A 20,481-nucleotide genomic window follows, 5' to 3' on the forward strand; every position below is an offset into this window, starting at 1 on the left:
CAGTTTCATCCTAAAGTAAATAGGCCTTGAAAAGTCTTGAAAGTTAGTTAAAAATAAGCCAGCTGCATTGTAAATACTGCTTATCATTCATGTCTTATTGCAGCAGCAGGCTTTATTTACTTAACAAGATAATCATTAATAAATGAGGTATTTAATTTCTATATAAGCCGAATTTATGTATTATTCATTCTCCAAAACATGTTTTGAGTCTGACTTTGAGTTTGGAAAGTCCTTGAATTTGACGCCAATTGTTGACTTTATTGATGACTTTATAGGACCTGGTTTGCACAAAAACGCAGCTATGCATAGTCTCACACGGATTGCATAATACACCTCAGCAGCACTATATTTCTAATATGTATTTCTATACTTCTGTCACAGAAAATCATGCACGGTTATAGTTCGTATATTTTCAGTGGAAGGTGACATAAACTACATAACTACATAAACTACATAACTTATAATACATAACTTATGTATACATAACGACATAACTTTAAACATGCACTATCTACCTTTTAACATGCACTATCTGCAACCATCTTGGATTCTAACAACTGGCGCTATATACCACTTACTTTACACTATACATCCTATATACCACTTTAAAGACTGCACATATTAGATTTATTTATTGCACATACTATATTTATTTATTGACGGACTGCATACACTATGTTCACCCATTCACTCTGTATCTTTTATATCTCTATTATTGTTTTTATAATTGTTGTATACCTTTACCTCTCCTGTGTTTCACTCTGTTTGCTGATGTTGCTGCTTTGACACCTGAATTTCCCTCCAGGGATTAATAAAGGTTCATCTTATCTTATCTTATATTTATGTAGCCTATTATCTGACATATTACGCGCTATATTCACACAAAATTTGGCACAGTATTTAATTTTGCAATGTCACCTTTAACCCAGGTATTAAACTACACAGTATATCTTTAAAAAAGAGTGTGAATCACTCAGGTATATGCACTCACCCGTGAGCCCGGCTTCTGTGCGGAGACTTGAGGCAGGTAACAGAGAAACAGAGGCGCCAACAGGTGAGAAAAGGTGAAAAAAAGACGCACACTTGACAATAACATAATTGATGGTCGGTGAGCTTGGAGCAGCGAGCGGCAGGTAGTCTCTCAATCTCTCTGTTTGATGAGCAACAGGTCCAAAAAAGATATAAAATCACTCTCTCCAATCTACTTTTCCTTTTAGTTATTTCCCTTTTGTCTACTTCTCCAATAACTAATCACATAGTGCAGTGCGTCAGATGAGGAATCATGACCATGGGGATCTGCTTTTATCCACTGCGGAGGATCAGCTGTTCATCTCGGCTTCCACAGGTTGAGTCGCTCGGATCCATTGCAACTTCATTTAAAAAGCAAAAGGAGGCAGAAGCAGCGATGACTGACTAAACAACCGACCAATAGCAGCGAGGGAAGGCGTGAAAAGCCACGCCCACAAACTGTTAACACATTCCCAGTAAAATAACAGTAAAGAACTGGGTTGTCTTTATGTTACTGGAAAATTAACATTATTCTGTTGCTGAAATTTTACAGCTTTGTACTGTTAATGAAAAATACAGTTTGAACTGTTTTTTGTTTTTGTTTTTATTAATTTTACAGTTAATTTACTGTTTAAAGATACATTATATAGCTGTTTTTCACCTTTCTTATTCTATATCATTTCTTATATTTCTTATACATTATCTTACTGATAATTCACTATTTAGGTTGTATTTTTTACATACATTTTAACAAACATTATTTGTTGCCTAGATGAATAGACTTAGCAGGTTACAGACATAGGAATAGTCACACTTAATACTGTCACATGATAATGATCTTGCCCAGTTATGTTGGCTTTTTTAAAGTTTTATTTATTTATTTTTATTTATTTATTATTATTATTATTTTCTTTCTTTAATTTATTTTTCTCCATTTTGTTTTATCCATATTTCATTTTTATTTATTTTTTTTATGAGGAAAAGGAAGAAAAAAAACTCCTCAACTGGCTGTAGTCATGGGCCATGATGCCTCAACACCAGCTGGGCTCCTCCTCCATCTCCTCTCTCCTCCCTCCAACGATTTCCTAGAGATAGAAAAGGGCACAAGCCCTGAGCTATCAAACCAGGCTCACGAGTTTACGGTACGGTAAAAAGCTGCTGTGGTCAGTCAGTCAGTCAGGAAGGAGACTCAGCAGCTGCAGGGACACTCAGTGTATTATCATCAGTCTTTGACAACAGCAACAATGGCCGAGCAATTGTGAAGTCAAATTTAAGGTCCTCATCCCCATTCAGAGACATATAATGCTCTATAACAGCCAAGTATCCTGCTGCCGTGACATTTAGCCTGTGTACTTGGGTTACAATAGAAAACATCTATTGAGGAAAGTCAATAGCTGTCACGAGCACTGCAGGGGGTCGGCCTGTGTGTGCATGTTGGAAGGAGATTCAGGGGTTGATTAGGCAAAAACAGCTGTGTGTGCCACTTAATCCCTAATTATTGTTCATGATTTAACTCATTTTTTAAGAGTAAACCTTATTTTCTGGAGGAGTATGGCAGCTGAACACTGTCAATAAAGCAGCATGGAGTATTTTTTTTTCTCAAAATAAATTATATGTATTCCTTAAAAGATCTTTGACAGGTTGAAGTGTAAACACTTAAAAAAATATATTACAAAACACAAATTCATTAGTATGCCTCGAAGGTCAGGATTTCTTCATTTAACAAGAGTGTCAGTAATAGATAATAAAAAATAAAAATAAAAATTCATGCTTAATATGACCATACATAATAAATGTGTTTGCAATTTTTTATAATACCCACATTTAATTATGATATTCTATAAATAAGAGTAGGGCTGGGAGATCAGTCTGAAATTAATATTTTAATATTTGATCAATAATATGTATTACAATAAAGCAAATGTATGCAAAAGTACATCTGAAATAATCAAATTTATTATGAAATCAACTAACTGTTCCACTGTTATGCATTATATTAAACAAAACTATTTGGTAAAATAAACAATCCACTTTAATAAACAATTTTTTAACAGTATTTTGCAGGGAATCGTTTATTTGGCCCGCAGATTTTGTAAAACAATAACTAAATTTAATCATATTGTCACATCAATGATAAATAATAAAATAAAGAAATATAAGAATGTAAAGTTCTGAAAGCCACTTTGCATAAAACATAGTTTTACTTCTACTTTAAGTGTATTTTGACAATGATACTGTGGTTTTACTTGAGCATGCAGTAGTTTTACTTGAACAGAATATCGAGTAGTTTTACACTGTGGTATTGCTTCTTCTAATTAAGGAGTCTGAGTACTTCTTCCACCATACACAGAAAATATACCCCAAAAGTATACATAGTAGTACTTGTACAGTAGTTTGTAGTAGTTTTGTCGCACCACCAGTTACAGCATTAATATACAGCTCACATGTTAATGCATCAGTGAAACTAAATGTAATCATTCGATTTATGATCATATTCAGTGATGAACTGTAACTAAGTAACTAACTATGTTTACTCAAGTACTGACAAATTTGACGTACTTGTACTCTACTTGAGTATTCCCATTTCATGCTACTTTATACTTCTATATTGTACGTTTTACTCCAGTACTTTAATTTAGTTACCAGTTACATTCCAGATAAAGATTTTACACGTAAAACACATGAGGATCTTATAAAATATACTTTAAATATAAATGAAATCCGAAAATATAATTTACTTTTATAGATTAAACTAACCAATATTATATAAAATGGTTACAACAGTAAAATCATATTACACATGAATGTATCAGTTATAATAATGCAATAGTAGGCTGTACTATATAAAAATATAACGCTGACAAAGGGGACATTTTTCTGCTTTAGATGTTCTTTTACTTTTGTTACTTCAAGTACATTTTACTAATAACACTTTCTGCTTTTGGAGTATTTCTATATTGCAGTATTGCTACTTTTTCCTAAGTAAAGGATCTGAATACTTCTCCACCACTGATCATATTACATTACTGTCCATCCTGAGTCAGAACAGCTCAATACTAAATGGCCTCGTAAAACTGGTCCCACACTGCAGTCGTCCTACAAATTCTCAACTTCTGGCTCCCACGTCCTCTTTCTCTCTGTGCTCTCTCTTTCTCCATCTTTTCCCCTTTCAGATAAATTGTGTGGCCCATTGAGAGCGAGTTAAAAAGAAGGAGGAGAGACCGAAGAGGGTGAGCGAGGGAAGCCGAGTGTTGGAGTGCAGGTGTCCAGCTTCAGTTCAATCCACAGAAACGGGGCTTTTAAGAGCTGAAAAGGGCCATCCGGTCACCCTTTGCTGGACTGGGTAACCCCCCTCCTATCCAGTCCCCTTCCCTCAGTCTTTGTCCCTATAGATATTTTTTAATTGTTGGCTATGACAGTTCAGCGGCTTTTTGAGTGCCTCAGTGAAGAACCTTGTAATTAGAGCTATTGAGCTGCTGGAATTGGCACAATTAGGGTCAGCATTAATGATTTCTGTGTGCACCGGGCGGTTTCACTAAAGGGCTGTTTTCTCAGAAAGGATGGAGAGAGTTTGTGAGGAAAAAGGAAGTTGAACATAAAGGGAGAAAAATGGAGGCCTAAACGAACTGGAGACAGTGAGTTATCTGGATTCTTCTTTATCAGACTCAGCAAAGCGTCCGTGTAGTATCATTATCAGAGCTGTGAGAGGTTGGATGCATCTCAATCTGGTGCTGGGATCATCTTCCCCCCCCCCGCCTTCCTCTCTGCTCTGTGCCAGCCGGTCCACTCATGTCCTGGTGAAATGATGTGGGAGGTGAGGATGAGGAGCAGAGAGGGGGGGGAACAGGAGTGTCTCTTGGAATGTTAACGAGATCAGTTTATATCTGCTCTTCCCTCTCGCTTCGACCCTCCACCTCTAACAAAGAAGACTTTCCGGGGTGTAAAGCTGTTGTAGGGAAAGCATGGCTCTACACTTTAATTCTGTTGTCATTTGGCCGAGCATGAAAGAAAACCTCTGACAACAAAAACAAAAAAGGAATGAATGGGCACGCTGAAAGGAAATGTATTTCCCAATTACTGCTCCAAAGACGCCCCGGCCGCTGTCCCCCCGCCGGCTTACACCAACTACATACGGCCGAAAATTAGCAGGTGTCTGTAGACACAGAAACAGACGGAGCAGGGCAGAGGCCACCCAGAGATCTGACGGCGACTTAGCACAGATGTTCAACCGTGATGTCACAAAAAGTACCCAGAGTTCACGTGTGGTATGCTGAGTGTTGTGGGTAAAAGTTAAACTAGTTAGTTGTCCCATTATTTTTACGGTTTTATACTACGTGAACCACATTCTTTTAAAAATAAAAGCTCCATTTACGTTTTTCCAGTGTTCAAGTAGCTTCTCATTATAATATCTGATTTCAGTACTTACTATACTTACAACTAGCGGTGTTTGTACTTTACCTGAGTATTTCCATTTTGTGCAACTTTATACTCAACCACATATTTTTGTCATATTATTGAAGTTTTTACTTCACTGCATTTCTTTTACATCTTTGGTTACTTCACAAAATGACTGACATACTTAACATACAGTGTAATAAACTCAAATAACTTGATACAATGTTATGCATTAAACCATGATAGAAACTTGGAAAATAACAAAATATATTCACTAAAGTACTGTGATACTCATACTTATGTTTTATGTTACTTTACACTCCTACTCACTACATTTCAGAGAGAATTATTCAATTTTTTACTGCACTGCCTTAATTTGACAACGGTAGTTTGTAGTTATATTTCAGACTAATTAATCAATAATTATTATATATTCAAAAGCAATTTTCTTATTAAAAATGTGTTGAAAATAAATAAACCTACAGTAAATAAAGTTACCAAAAATGATTGTATTAAAATTGTTGTTCATCAATAATACATAATCCAATACAATTTAACAATATAACGTTCTGAAAGGGGCCACTTTGCATATAATACAAAGTTTTATGTACTATAGCATAAATCTCATTAATAATACTTCTGTGATTTTACTTTTTTTTATACTTTTATTGCAAATTACTCATTATACATCCACAATATATGCAGTATTTGCAATAGTATTTTTGAAATTTTGTTTTTTTCCGTGATTTTACTTTCTGAATTCAGGAGTTTAACTTGTAACAGAATATTTTCACACTATGGTTTTGCTTCTTCTACTTAAGTAAGGAATTTGAGTATCTCTCCCACCACTGACAGAAAGTATATCCCTCAAAGTATACATAATAGTACTTGTACAGTAGTTTGTAGTAGTTTTATCACACCCCCATCTACAGCATTAAAATGCAGCTTCACATGACACACATCAGTGGTTTATAACTGAAAGGGGTCATCATAATGAATACTTTTACTCATTGCTTGTCAAAATACTTCATTACAAGTAAAAGTAATGCTTTTATAAATTGGCGTGTGTTATTGCTACTTAAATACTGTAACTACAGGATCTGAATACTTCTTCCACCACTGGAGTCGTACAGTATTGAGGTACTTTAACTCCATGTTATGTGGCTTTCTACTTTAACTACTTTACATTTCAGAGTGAAATATTGTAGTTTTTACTCCATTTCATTCATCTGACACCTTCAGCTTCCTTTTTAAATTAAGTTTTTACATGCAAAGCATATGATCAGTTTTTAAAATATGATGTATTGGTATTGATTAAATTACCCAAAAGTATCTCCACTGTAAACAGCTTCAACATTTAAATGCTGCTTAGAAGTTAATGCATCAATAATCCAGTAATATAATATAAATAATTATACTCTGAAAGGGGCCATTCTGCATGATGAATACTTTGAATTTTGTCCATTTTCCTGATGATGCTTCTGTACTTTTACCTAAGTAAATATTGATTTCCTGTTACTGAAGTACAGGTTTCTTCCACTACCGTTCCCTATTAACAGTCTGTGTGTAAAGTTAGTTTTGTCAAACACGACTAAACACAATTACAGCTGAATGAAAGACAGACAGAGGGACGGGGGGGTGGATGGTGTGCTGAACGGAAAAATTGGAGGTCAAATAGAAAGCCCACTCCTTTTAAAGTGTCATCTGGATTTCATTTCATAAATTCCACATATTTTTACATGTACTGGCCGCAATTTTCATTAGCTCCTGAAAACGAGGAGCCGCGGATAGCCCTTGGCTGGCCGACAGTTCTGGACAGCGGCAACCTGGCCTCTTATTACCCTCTTCAAACACACATAAACACACACGGTGTAGGAGCATGCCTAGTGACGGAAACGCACAGCAACAAATAAATAAGCCCACAAAGCCGAATTATCCGTGACATTAGTCAGAGATGCGAGGGATTCTTACGTAGTGAGAGAATGAAAGAGAAAGTGGCAACAGAGAGCCAAGGGCGTGAAAAGGGCTATTGAGTCTGGACTGGGGTGTCCCGCACCTGCGCTGTCTATTCACCCCACTGTTTACACACTGTCATCCACAATTAATACCTCATGGGGACTGGGCTGCCTGCCCTCTACAGGGCCCCCGGACCCATCCAGGGCCCTTATGGATGCCTAATTGAGCATACCGCTCTCCTGATTGAATTAACAGCTCTGTCTCTGGGACCTTTTCCCCTTCCACCGAGGAGGGGGACTATTCCACACCCGCATAGGACCCCTGTACCGTCCCACAGAAGGCAGAGCCGAGGTAGAGGGAGGCGGGGGGCGCTTGGTGGCTGGAGAAAGCAGAGGGTCAGAAGGGGGAGTTGTTGAAACTGTCCAGAAAACGTGTCCCTTTCTGTTGGCAAACCGATGCTGGAAATGTGAACTGGGGGCAACCAGAGGTCTCAGTCTTCACAGGACCAGTGAGTTCCTGCAGGGCAGCGAGTGTTCAGGACAGAGTGGGAGTGAAAAGACGGGATTGTTGAGAACATACACAACATCAGCCTACCGTACTGCGTTTTCTTTCTCACAATCTGTTTTTCTCTCACTCTTTGATTTATTGTTGTTCTATTGTTCTGTTTGGCAGCTGCATTATTAGGGGTAGACGTGTGCTTTTAAAGGATGATACTGTAACAGCTTGTTTTTATTTGTGCATATAATAAAACAAAAGAGAAGAGTTATTATGTACAATAACATAAATAAATGCACAGGTGGGTTGACAAAAAAAAACCTGAGGGCTTGTAAAAAGAACCCACCTAATATTGAAATTAAAGACAGCTGTATTACAATTAACAAAAATACATAAATATTTTAAAATTTCTTAAAGAAAGAAAAGATCTTCCAGGTCCATAATTTCCTGGGAGGTTTCCTGGAAAGAATTATGTAATGTGGTTGCAGTTATACGGAGAAAAGAGAGTTCAACTGGTGAACCTCCAATTAATTAACATCAATAAATTGCTTGCGTAACCTGGAATCTTTTCATCGGTGCTCAGTGGGTCAGTTGAACATGCAAAAATTAAAAAATAGTTCTACGTGCAGGTTGTAAAGTCCAACATATATGAAGAATTAATAATAAAATCTAACTAAAATAAATGTTTCAGAATATTTTCTCTATTTTCCCATAATTAGTACCAAATTACATAATTCCTTGGAAATTATTAGTAAATTATAAACCTATAATATAAAAAAATGCCCTACATGTTGTGTTACATTGTCATCACAACACATTGTAAATGTCTGACTTAAATAAACGTTTTTGAAGAAAAAAATACAAACCTATAAAATAAAGCTTTACCGATAATACAGTATTCTTTTTTGTTCCAATGACCACTACAATTATACGTGACCAAAGAATTAAGAATTATGATTGAAAGAGTTGTATTGTTGGAAGGATGGGAATGCTGTTACATTAAAAAAAATAAGAGAAAACAACATTTACATTATGATTTTACCCAAATAATTTTCTACAAATGTTTTAATGATGGAGGAAATCTGAGGATGTATATAGCCTTTTAAATGAAGAATTAATTTACAAAAAATATAATTGAAAAAAGTAAATGGTAATAAAAAATATCAGAATCAGATTTATTTGCCAAGTACGTCTGCAAATAGATCTGATTTGTAATCACAGAATTACACAGAATTAGAAATAACAGCAAGGAACAACGACAAAGGGCTGAACAATACAGGTATATAAGAATAGACAGGACTATTATGTACTCATGTATGTGAAAAAATAGGTGTATATTTAACTTTTATATAAAGATATAAGAAAAGCACCAAAGACCAACAATAAAATAAAAATAAAAATTAGGAAAAACGTATTTATACAAGTCAAGTGTTCTGTAAGTTGTAAACAAATATGTTATTGTGCCTTACAGCTGTTCTGATAAAGTCTGGCAGAACATGTTAAAGGCAAATATCAGCCATCTAAGCCTATAGATTATGATTTATTGTTCACACTTTTATGTCTGTGGATAGCAGAAACAGTTTGGTTGACATGTCTTACCAGGGCATATCATCACATTTGGTTCAGTGAATAACATTATACACTCTCTAAAAATGTTCCGCTCTGGGCGAACACCCCTACAGTGTCCTCTTGGCACGATCCACTACAATAGTAGTAAAATATAATAATGTGGAAAATCAGTAGCACTCTGGAGAGGTGGAAATGCACTGAGGCCGACTGTATCCTCTTTTATTTCCAGGTCTGTAAAAGAGTTTGCCATGTCTTTATCCGCTCTTGTCAAAGTTCAGCACACATGTAGAGCTGAGAATCAGATCGGCCTCTTGAAGGGAAATGAAATGGCTGAATTCATCTCAGCTGAGGCTGCTGAGTCATGAAGCCAGAAGTAGTTATTGTCTGAGTTCCCGGAGTTTCTGTCTGTCTGTAATCTCTTGGCTGGACTCATTGTTTGCCTCGGTGTAAAAATAGGCTTTCTTCAGAGGAGTGAACGGCACATAGATCCTCTTAACGGCACTGATTCTGCCTACACGTTGTTATTCTAACTCAAGACTTCTCAATCAATCATTTGTTGCTAGATCTCCCAGAGCTTTTTCCAAACAGGAGAGTTGATATAGAATCAGTTTATACTCGGTTATATTATGCACAGGAGCACAATGCTCACCTGCATCAGCAGACCGACTTATTTATCTAAGAACTGGACTTCATTACACTTTAATCATTTATTTCACTGTTTCTAGTCATCATGTTTTCTTTTAACAGTTTATGTATTTAGTCAGTGATGAAAGAAGTACTCAGGTCTTTTACTCAAGTAAAAGGAGCAATACCACAGTGTAGAAATACTGTTACAAGTACAAGTCATGTATTCAAAATGTTACTTATTAGCATTAAGCATTAGCATTACAATATACTTGAAGTACAAAATGCAAGAGTACTCATGCATTTCAGAATAATAGGTATTGTATTATTGAATTCTAAATATTGATGCATTAATATTTATATTACTTTAATGTTGCAGCTGGTAAAAGTTGGGTTTTGTTCATTACGATACGGTATATACTGTCGGGTAACTTGTGAATTTCACCAAGGGATCATTAAAGTCTTATCTTTATCTATAATTAAACATCATAATTTATTAGTTTGTTATATTTTGTGTTAATATAAATCTTTAATGTAACTGAAGTTATCAAATAAATGTAGTGTAGTAAAAAGTACAATATTTGCCTCTGAAATGTAGTGCAGTAGAAGTATTAAGTAGCATAAAAGGGAAATATAAGTAAAGTACAGGAACCTCAAAATTGTTTTAAGTACAGTACTTGAGTAAATGTACTTAGTTACTTTCTACCACTATATTTAGTAAATGCTGTCTCTCAGCAAATCAGTCCAATTGAGTTTATATTTTAGAGAAAATGTAAATAATTGCACTCACCGTTTGTAAAATAGTTAAGTAAAAATAAAGTACTTATTAGTTTAATAACACTTCACTATGTAATAGTTTGGTTGCTGAACCATCAGGTTCGAGGGTGAGTGGGATTTACTGTATGTCATTTAAAGGTGATCTATACAGGATTCAGAGCATTAATATAGGAGCCAACAACTATATAAAGATATAGAGGAGTAATGTCTACCTGAGCAGAGAATGAAGTCAATCTCCCTCTGTGTGTTGTAATCAGAGCTTCTCTGTGCTCTGTTGACATCGCCGGGCCGGCCGTGTGCCTTTTAGTGCATGTTCATGCATGTGAGTGTGCCCCACTGGCTAGCTCACGGTCACCGCTCTGCACTGCTCTCATACGGCGGTTACAGCTGATAACGCCGTCCCGACCGATGGCGTCGTCGCCAAAGCGTAGCTCCCATACTCCGATTCCCCCTCAGGTTAACACCCATAGCTCTGTCAGCACTGTTGCTGGTGTTTGCACTTAGCTAACAAGCTGCATATTGAGAGCCATGCAGAGACAATAGAAATGCTCTGAATTCCATATTTAGCACCTTTATTTTAAAATAGACTTTCGGGTGTAAATATGCCTCTAGATTTGGTTTAATTTGTAAAACATTGAATTACTATTTTCTGTCAAATAAACTGCATATTTGTCCTTAAAAGATACTTAAAGTCCTGAGTATAACAAATGCCTGTAAACATATTAAACTTTAAAATGAACCTGATTTTGACACCTCTAGACTGGTTCCCACTACAGAACCAGTAGATAAGGGACTGCTCTGGGCCCTCACCACCAGCCGGGCATTGCAGTGGTCTCCATGACTGCACAGAGCGGCTCACCTCTCGATGAACCCCAAGTCCAGCTTTGGTGGTGGGGAGCATGCCCTACCAAAAACAAAAACACAGAAATTCTGTGGAGCATACCCCTGCACCAGTGAACTGTGCAGCGACCACACCATGCCCCGCTCCCCTCTGGCCCCCCTCCCAGACCCCATGCCCCCGGTTAACAAGCCAGCCAGCACGTTCCCTGTTGTCACTTGTTACCCGCTGTCCTCCTGATACGGCTCACGGGCGGGGCCAATTAAACTCGCACTGTTCCCCACACCGGGTCAGGAGTTTAGTGGGTCATCATCACTGTGATTTTCACTCAGTTATCTAATCCTGATCCAACTGCTCTAACTGGACCGGACCGAACCAGACCAGTCTGTCTTTATAAAGTGAATACACTACAGTCATTCATGTAGTAGTGGTGGAAGAAATACTCACACAACACATAACAAAGACAACTACCACTATGTTTTACTTCTTCACTTGTAGTACCTGCTAGAACAATACTTGAATTACTACTACTACCAACTCTGCTGCTAATATTAGCTGCATCAAGTAGTAGCAGTAGTAGTCGGTGTTGTACTAGTAGGTGTAGTAGTAGTAGTAGTAGTAGTAGTAGGTGTCCTACTAGTAGCGGTAGCAGTAGTAGAAGTAGTGGGTGTTTTACTACTAGGTGTAGTAGTGGTAGTAGTAGTAGGTGTTTTACAATAGGTGTTGTACTAGTAGCAGTAGTGGGTGTTGTAGAAGTAGTAGTTGGTGTTGTACTAGTAGTAGTAATAGGTGTTCTAGTAGTAGTAGTAGTAGTAGTAGTAGTAGGTGTTCTACTAGTAGTGGTAGCAATAGTAGAAGTAGTGGGTGTTTTACTAGTAGGTGTAGTAGTAGTAGTAGTAGTAGTAGTAGTAGTAGTAGTGGGTGTTGTAGTAGTAGTAGTAGGTGTTCTACTAGTAGTGGTAGCAGTAGTAGAAGTAGTGGGTGTTTTACTAGTAGGTGTAGTAGTAGTAGTAGTAGTAGTAGTAGTAGTAGTAGTGGGTGTTGTAGTAGTAGTAGTAGGTGTTCTACTAGTAGTGGTAGCAGTAGTAGAAGTAGTGGGTGTTTTACTAGTAGGTGTAGTAATAGTAGTAGTAGGTGTTGTACTAGTAGTAGTAATAGTAGTAGTAGGTGTTGTACTAGTAGTAGTAGGTGTTGTACTAGTAGTAGTAATAGTAGTAGTAGGTGTAGTAATAGTAGTAGTAGGTGTTGTACTAGTAGTAGTAATAGTAGTAGTAGGTGTTGTACTAGTAGTAGTAATAGTAGTAGTAGGTGTTGTACTAGTAGTAGTAATAGTAGTAGTAGGTGTTGTACTAGTAGTAGTAATAGTAGTAGTAGGTGTGTTACTAGTAGTAGTAATAGTAGTAGTAGGTGTGTTACTAGTAGTAGTAATAGTAGTAGTAGGTGTTCTACTAGTAGCGGTAGCAGTAGTACAAGTAGTAGGTGTTTAACAATAGGTGTTGTACTAGTAGCAGTAGTGGGTGTTGTAGAAGTAGTAGTTGGTGTTGTACTAGTATTAGTAATAGGTGTTCTAGTAATAGTAGTAGTAGTAGTAGTAGGTGTTACTAATAGCAGAGGAGGAGGAGGAGGAAAGAGAAATAAATATATAAATTCGTAAATAAAATAGTAATAATAATAACAATAATGTTGTTAAATAAGTTCAATAGAAACACAGTTGTAATAATATAAAATATGTTTTAATAAGAGACAAATACTGTACATTGGTAAACAAATATTTGCTGCGTATAAATGCTAAATAGGGGGACTTAAAAACTTAAAAAACTTGATTTTTAACTCACTTAATTCAACACACACTGTTTAGAAGTACATGTTTACTACTGTCCAGCTGTAACTGCTGTGATGTGTTTGTGTTTTCAATGTCTTCAATATTATAGATATAATTGTAGCTTGTCTATAATAGTTTTTTATCTTAACAGCTTTTCCAAAAAAAGGTAAAGTAAACAGGCATGGAGTGACGCCGTTGAGAGCCTCCATACAGGCATACAGCATGTCACATTTAATAACCTCTATTGTTCAACTCTTTTGAGCTCCAGCGGTGCAATGTACAAAAGTACATTTACTCAAGTACTGTACTTAAGTACAAATTTGAGGTACTTGTAGTTTACTTGAGTATTTCCATTTACTACTATTTTATACTTTTACTCCATCACAACTGACTGTAGCTGTAGTTACTAGTTACTTTACATACTAAGACTATACGTACAACATGATAACGATGCATCATGTTTTATAAGTTCATCATAGCTTTGGTTTGTAAAATATGTGAACTACCCAACAGTATATGAAATACTTAAAATCAGCTCCACCTCTCGAACTACAGTAAAACCAACAGAAAGAAAATAAGAATTAAAAATGAAAACATCAGTAATAATGATCCAATAGCATATCTAATTGTAGAACACCCACAGGGGTAATTTTTCAGTAATATGAGTGTTTACTTTTGATACTTTAAGTACATTTTCCTGATAATACTTGTATACTTGTACTTATTAATATTTAAATGCAGTAAATGATGTGAGTACTTCTTCCACCCCTGATGAGCTGTAATGATGCTGATTGGCTGCTGGACCTCCTTTGTCTGAAACGCAGAGCATGAATCTATTATATTATATTACAGCGTCCTCTAGTGGCAGTTTGGTGTAATTACAGACTATTTAATTTCACACATGAGCAGGAAGGCAGATGGCAGCTGTTACATGATGCAGTGATGTGACTTTTGATGGACCAGACTGCACAGATTAAACATCTATTTATAGATTTGACTTCCATACAATATATTTAACATTTTGTTTTTACTGATTTTTGTATTACCTAGAAATTAAATTATAAAGCAGTAAATAATAGCCTATAGGCAACTGAATTATCATAAAGACTCTTCCCTTCTGTACATCTCTCTGGTAGATAAAACAGGCCTATAGGAGGAAGTTTGCTGAAGGCTAACACATTCGGCACCATTAGGTTTTATTGCATGTTTAAAAGCATGTCATTTGAGTGTATGCTCGGTTAATTGCAGCATGCAGGCCAGAAGCAGGCGGAGCTAAGGAGGCTGAGATGGAGGGATGCTGCTGAACAGCAGGTGGACTCAGCTCATGTTTACGGGATGCTCTTTTGCTGAAGGGAGGATCAGAGGAAGCTGGATAGATTTCTCTTCGACGTGTTTAGAGTTAATTTCACTCTGTTGGACGGTTTTTCTTTTTAATCTCGGAGAGTTTAGATATTTAGATTTCCTCCCTGCAGGCTGTGAGAGGCTCCATCTGTCTGTCTGTCGTGTCGCTGGATGTTGCGACGATGTGAAGCTCCATCTCTGGGTCGACGGCCGCAGCCTTTTCCCTGAAGCCTGATATTATGCAGGGAGCAAGGGGCACTGCACGGATTACAGGGGAACAAAGCACCGGTTTACAAAACCTTTTACAAACTGGCAGGTTAGTGCGTGTTTCTGTGGTGCGACACTGCATGAAATACAACCAAACCACGTCATGAAACAGCAGTAAAATATAGTAAATCTTGTCTTTGTAACACAAAAGCAGCTAAACATCTGTAATAGAATCTGTCTTTTATAATTAGACCCCTTTTAATATGCAAGTGCAGGTATTGTTTTGCCTTTGTGCTGCTGATGGGGAAAAGTCTAGGCCTTTACTATTTGTACTAGTCCATGATGGTGAGCAGATATTTGACCAGTGCTTGTTTACCTCGTTTTAAATCCAGCTTTTACTATATAACTGATTAATAATACATATGTTGCAGCACCAGGTTTGATTTCAAAGGTAGTTGTAGGTTGATTGTGTGATGTAGAGTGAAAAAATATTGCTATGAGTAATCAAATTCTCTCAGCCTAGTAACTCCGCCAAAAATAGACTCTCTATTAAAGGACACTTCGTGTGTTATGTCAGTTCCCTGAAGGGGGAAATGTCTCATCTGGTGTAAAAATCAGTGCATGAATATGTGTGCATGCATGCATGTCTGACCCTCCCCCACAGACTGCATCTCTCTTAAACTCTGGATTGAATGCTCTAATCCTCTAATTGAAACCTCTTCCTGCTATTTTATCCACGTATCATACGACCTCCCATCACTCCATTGACCCCTGCCCCCCTCCCTCTTCTCTACCTGCAGTATTAGCCAACTATGGTCGACCCCTCGGAGGCTGAGGAGCAGAACAAGTGTAAAGGCCCACAGCTCGACACACCAGCTGTGGCCACTGAAGACCCTCGACTGCCAGAACAGGCGGATGGCACGACTACAGAGGATGAGGGGGACGCCGGGTTCGAGACGCCGCCCTCCGGCAGTTCTGAGCCGAGCCCCAGCCACACTGCATCACCGGCGGGGCCAGACGCCTCCGCCCCTCAGGGGCCAGACGCCACCGCCCCTCAGGGGCCTCCACCTGAGCAACCACCTGAGCAACCACAGACTCAGACTGACAGAGCTCCGTCACCTAAATTGCACCTGGACCTATACAACTTTGACTCGCCGGCCGCGGAGGGCAGCCGTTACGTGCTAACAAGCCCTCACTCTCTGGAGGCGTGTGCTCGATGTGGGGTCAAACCGGTGGAGCTCCTGCCCCGCCCGCTGGCTGACTTCGCCCGGGAGGCTCCCGGCCGCTCCATGCGTGTGGCGACAGGCCTGTTTGAAGTCTACGAAAGGGACAGGCACGCCAAACTGAGGCAGTGCAGGGAAGAGAGGGAGAGGATCGTTAGAGAGGAAAAAAGAAGGATTCTGCAGGCGGCGGTCAATACCGGCAGCAGTGCGTCATCCTCTGTGGAGCAGCAGCACAAATCTTCCTCTGGCTCCACTCCGCCTCCTAAATCTGGGCCGGTGACCTCCAGCTCTGCCCCTGATTTTGGAGCATCCTCTAGAGCCACAGCGTCAGGTCCAACCTCTAAAACAGGTGCAACTCTTTTATCTAAAGCCCCTCCATCCAGTACCTCCCCTAAATCTACTCAGTCCTCAAAAACTGCTTCCACAACCTCCACACCGTCCTCCAAGGGTGGTTTCCAAGGATCCTCCAAGCATCCTTTGTACTCTTCATCTGAAGTAAAAACCACACGCCCGCTCTCGTCCGGCCCTCCTCCAGTAGTCAGGAAGTCCTCAGGTGGTAAATCTTCTAACACTTTCCCCAGATCGACACCAAAACCCCCCTCCTTCCCCAGAGCCAACTCCACATTATCGTCATCAGTGACAAGGCCTGCAGTTCAGAGCTCTGGGACGCCTCTGAACGGTGTAGCCGGAGCACCGTACTCTCAGCACAATGGACATCTTGGCTGTCAGGTCAAGGTGCCAGGAAAAAGCCATTCGTTGGAGTCCTTACAGCGGAAGATGGATCCCGTCTGCTCTTCCACCTCCACCACCACAACTACTACTACATGCACCTCATCCGAGTCAGGTGCTTCGTCTTCTTACAGCTGGGATGGACCACGAGAGCACTGGGCTAAAGCCTCTAGTCCCCGAGCTCGCACTATGGCCACTTTCAACTCCCTGATGGGCCGCAGCCTCAGCCTGGGCGACCTGAGCCACTCTCTGCAGACGACGCAGAAGGTGGAGCGCATAGTGAGGGAGGTGAAGCGTCGAGGCCTGAAGGCCGTGTCCGAGCGTGACCGCAAGATCGCAGCTTTGATGCTCGCCAGATACCAGGAGGAAGACATCATGAGTCAGACCCGCTACGTGGCTCACCTTCAGTGGGATAGCGAGCGCAGAATGGATGAGCTGCGGCGAGAGCAGGAGGACAGAGAGAAGCAGCGTGCGGTGCTTCAGTGTCAGCGGGTGTGGCAGACTCAGGTGTCGATACGTCAGCGGAGACTCAGCCAGCAGGAGCGACTATCAGTAGCCGCCAAGATGCGACAGGCTGAGGAGAGCGAGGAGCGATGGAGGGAGCTCGCTGAGCAGCAGGATCGCAACCGTCTGCTGAGGTTACAGCAGGCGGCGCGAGAGGAGAAGCATAAGAAATCTCTTCAGGAACAGAACCTGAAGGCCCTGGAGGAGGAGAGGGCGGCCATGCTGGAGCAGGAGAGGCTGCTGCTGAAGGAGAAGCTCACCATGGCTGAGCTGAAGAGGCAAGAGAAGGAGCACCAGGGCCAGGAGGATAGACGAGGTCTGAACAAAGCAGAGAAGAGACGTCACGCCGCCTTGATACAGGAAATCGCCCGCAGAGAGCAGGAGGAGAGGGAGGAGGCCAGGAGGGCAGCGGAGGTGAAGCTCAGCCGCTCCCTGGAGAATTATGAACAGATAGTTGAGCGTCGAGGGCAGGAGCTGAAAGAAAAGGCCAAGCGTGAGGAGAAGCAGATCCAGAAAGCACGCAAGGCTGCAGAGAAGCGTGAGAAACAACAGCAGCAGCAGATGGAAGCTCGTGTGAAGGAGGCGGAGAAGCGAGCCCAGCAGGCAGCTTTAGTGGCCGAGGAGAGGGCCAAGGAGAAAGCTCAGCGGGCGGTCAACACCCGGCAGGAGAAGGAAAAACTGCAGAAGCTCAACAGGCAGCGAGTGGAGGATGAGGAGAAACAGAGGCGTCTGGAGCTGCTGCAGTCCATCGAGAGGAAGCTGGAGAAGAGCGAGCAGATCTTCAAGGAGAAGAGGGCGGTGTTGGAGAGCGCTCGCTCTGTGGCACAAGCCTCTTTTCATGTACGAGACAAAGTACGGGAGGAGACCAACATGCGTACGTTTGATAAAATGGCTCTGGAAGCTCAACTCAATGCCTGCTTGGATGAGAAATAAACCCACGGCTTTGCCGTGGACCCCTTACTTCTGGTCATGTGCTCGGCTCCTGCCTTCATTATGGCCCTCATCACTCAAAAGCTTTACCCTTCTTCCCATAAAGAACCACAGTGTTATTTTTTCCTTACATATCTTCACTCCATCAGCTGGTTTTATTACATTTTTGACCATCGTTTTTTATTGTAGATCCTTTCAAAGCAAACCAAATTTTGTATCATGGATGTAATGAGACTGCAAACTTTATCAGCTGTTATAAATGAACAGTAAAGCCTGTGTGGGACGTACAGCGGACTTCATATTAGATGCGGAGAGAGCTGCCTTGTGCAGCAACACAACCCCTCCTCCCTCTCTCTTTCTCTTTGCCCTCTGCTCCGTCCATCTCAGCTACTGGACTGAAAGCTGTGCGGGAATGAAAAGAGTCATTGTTTACCAGGAAGCACAACTCCATGACAACTGCAGAGGCTTTTAAGGGAGCACTTCTGTAAGGGGAAATTAAGGGCAAATGGTTCTAGATCTCCCCCAAAGCGAAAGCAGGATCCTTTTGTACACGCACTGTGACACAGCTAGATATAGCATGGAAATAAAGCCCCGGGCTGGACACTTGTCCGGACCTTACAGCTGACAATGCAGCACAGGAGGACCGTGTGCACGAGCCCCGTGCTGATGAAGCATCAGAGGACGCCGATTCATGCAGCGGGGGGCTGTTTTTCCTCCCTCTTATTCCCTTCAAGGACTCCCTCTGTCTCTCCTCTTCATGTCAGATTACAGTAGCACTCTGAGAGACAGCCACCTTTTGACTCCCCTGACGTCGATCTGCTCCCCACAGCCGCCTGATGACCAAGTCAAGGTCAACAGGTACGAGTTTTACTGCGTTTACAGGTTATGCAATGCCTTCTGTTTTGCTGTGTGCTGTTAAAAAAAAAAAACAACCCTTGATCACACTGACCTCGACTTGACAGTGAAAAAAAATTGCATCCACTCATGAGCCGACATGCAAGCCGCCAACAACAGGCTTTAAAGGCCTCTGGCTGGGCTAATCCTTCAATCTCTCAGATTAAAAGAAAAAGGAGACACACATGGGTTTTTGCCCTCACATGTAGGAGTTGCCATAGCAATAGAAATCAGGATGGAACAAGCGAAAGGTGAATGACCGAGCAGAGAGAGTGCGTGGGAATATGAGGGGGCTGCCTGTGGGGAGCTGCCTCTCTGGTGGCTCATTCTGGTTGCTTCTTTGGAAAAACACGCCATCACTTTGTGATACTAACATCTGTGTTAGGCGGGGAAATGACTGCAGCATACGTTCTCCTCACTCATTCAGGCTGAAGTCCTTTTAAACCTTCACCTACACAGTCAGTCGCTGTTCGTGCCGCACGTCTGTTGCCAGGAAGTAGACTTGACCGAGCATTTCAGACAGTCTGATACCTGCTAACGTCACTAACTACTGAGATAAAAAGCCAGACTGAATTTGAAATGCAGCATTAGACCAGCAGAGCACTGACAGGCTTACGGCCCTGACTGAGCCACGCTGTTCCCACCAGATAATCATGGGGATTTGATGTAAGGTTAGAGGGATGAGACGGCAGGTTTTTATGGTGACTCAAAAGATGAGGTCGCCAATCTAGCAAAAGGTTATATTAGATTGTAGTAATATAGTAAAAGCTGCAGTAAATACTAGGGATGCACCAATACCGTATCGGATATCAGGCCGATACAGACTCAAATAGCTTCATCGGGTATCGGTGACAATTGGGCCAATCTATTCAATTAATTTCTATATTTATAGACTATATACATTATATACTGGAGTTTGAGTTTCTGTTCAAATCACCAGTTTGTTGCTGAATTAAAAAAAATGTACACTTAAATTGTAATTCTTTTTAATTTTGACGATTTTTTACCAAGATGCTGGTGTACGATTTATTATTTTAATAATAAATAACAATTCAGTAAATTTATATCTATGCATTTATTTGTTACATTTGTTTTAGAACATTAGGAAAGCAATGTTTAAGTCAAGCCTGATGTTGCCTTATACCTTAAAGAATGATCCCAGTCACTTC

The 20,481-nt window shown here is 40.3% G+C and overlaps 2 protein-coding genes across 10 annotated transcripts in view; one reads left to right on the top strand and one right to left on the bottom strand.

Annotated features, from left to right (window-relative positions):
• smoc1 (SPARC related modular calcium binding 1) overlaps positions 1 to 1,364 on the bottom strand; it is a 60,730-nt gene extending 59,366 nt beyond the window's left edge. For 6 of the 8 annotated variants that reach the window (XM_074660441.1, XM_074660440.1, XM_074660439.1 and 3 more), the window contains exon 1: positions 992 to 1,363. In XM_074660441.1, coding sequence (XP_074516542.1) covers positions 992 to 1,096 — 105 coding nt within the window. In that variant the 5' untranslated portion in view covers positions 1,097 to 1,363. Of the gene's footprint in view, positions 1 to 991 lie in introns of all 8 variants that reach the window. The other 2 variants (XM_074660436.1, XM_074660437.1) reach the window with 1 other exon arrangement.
• ccdc177 (coiled-coil domain containing 177) overlaps positions 1 to 20,481 on the top strand; it is a 48,360-nt gene that overhangs the window by 24,819 nt on the left and 3,060 nt on the right. The window contains exons 1-2 of one of the 2 annotated variants that reach the window (XM_074660429.1): positions 14,708 to 15,141; positions 15,833 to 19,276. In XM_074660429.1, the coding sequence (XP_074516530.1) occupies positions 15,845 to 18,421 (2,577 nt within the window). In that variant the 5' untranslated portion in view covers positions 14,708 to 15,141; positions 15,833 to 15,844 and the 3' untranslated portion in view covers positions 18,422 to 19,276. Of the gene's footprint in view, positions 1 to 14,707; positions 15,142 to 15,832; positions 19,277 to 20,481 lie in introns of those variants that run through there. The other variant, XM_074660430.1, reaches the window with a different exon arrangement.

Source organism: Sebastes fasciatus, chromosome 15 (assembly GCF_043250625.1).
Source record: "Sebastes fasciatus isolate fSebFas1 chromosome 15, fSebFas1.pri, whole genome shotgun sequence".
NCBI lineage: Eukaryota > Metazoa > Chordata > Actinopteri > Perciformes > Sebastidae > Sebastes > Sebastes fasciatus.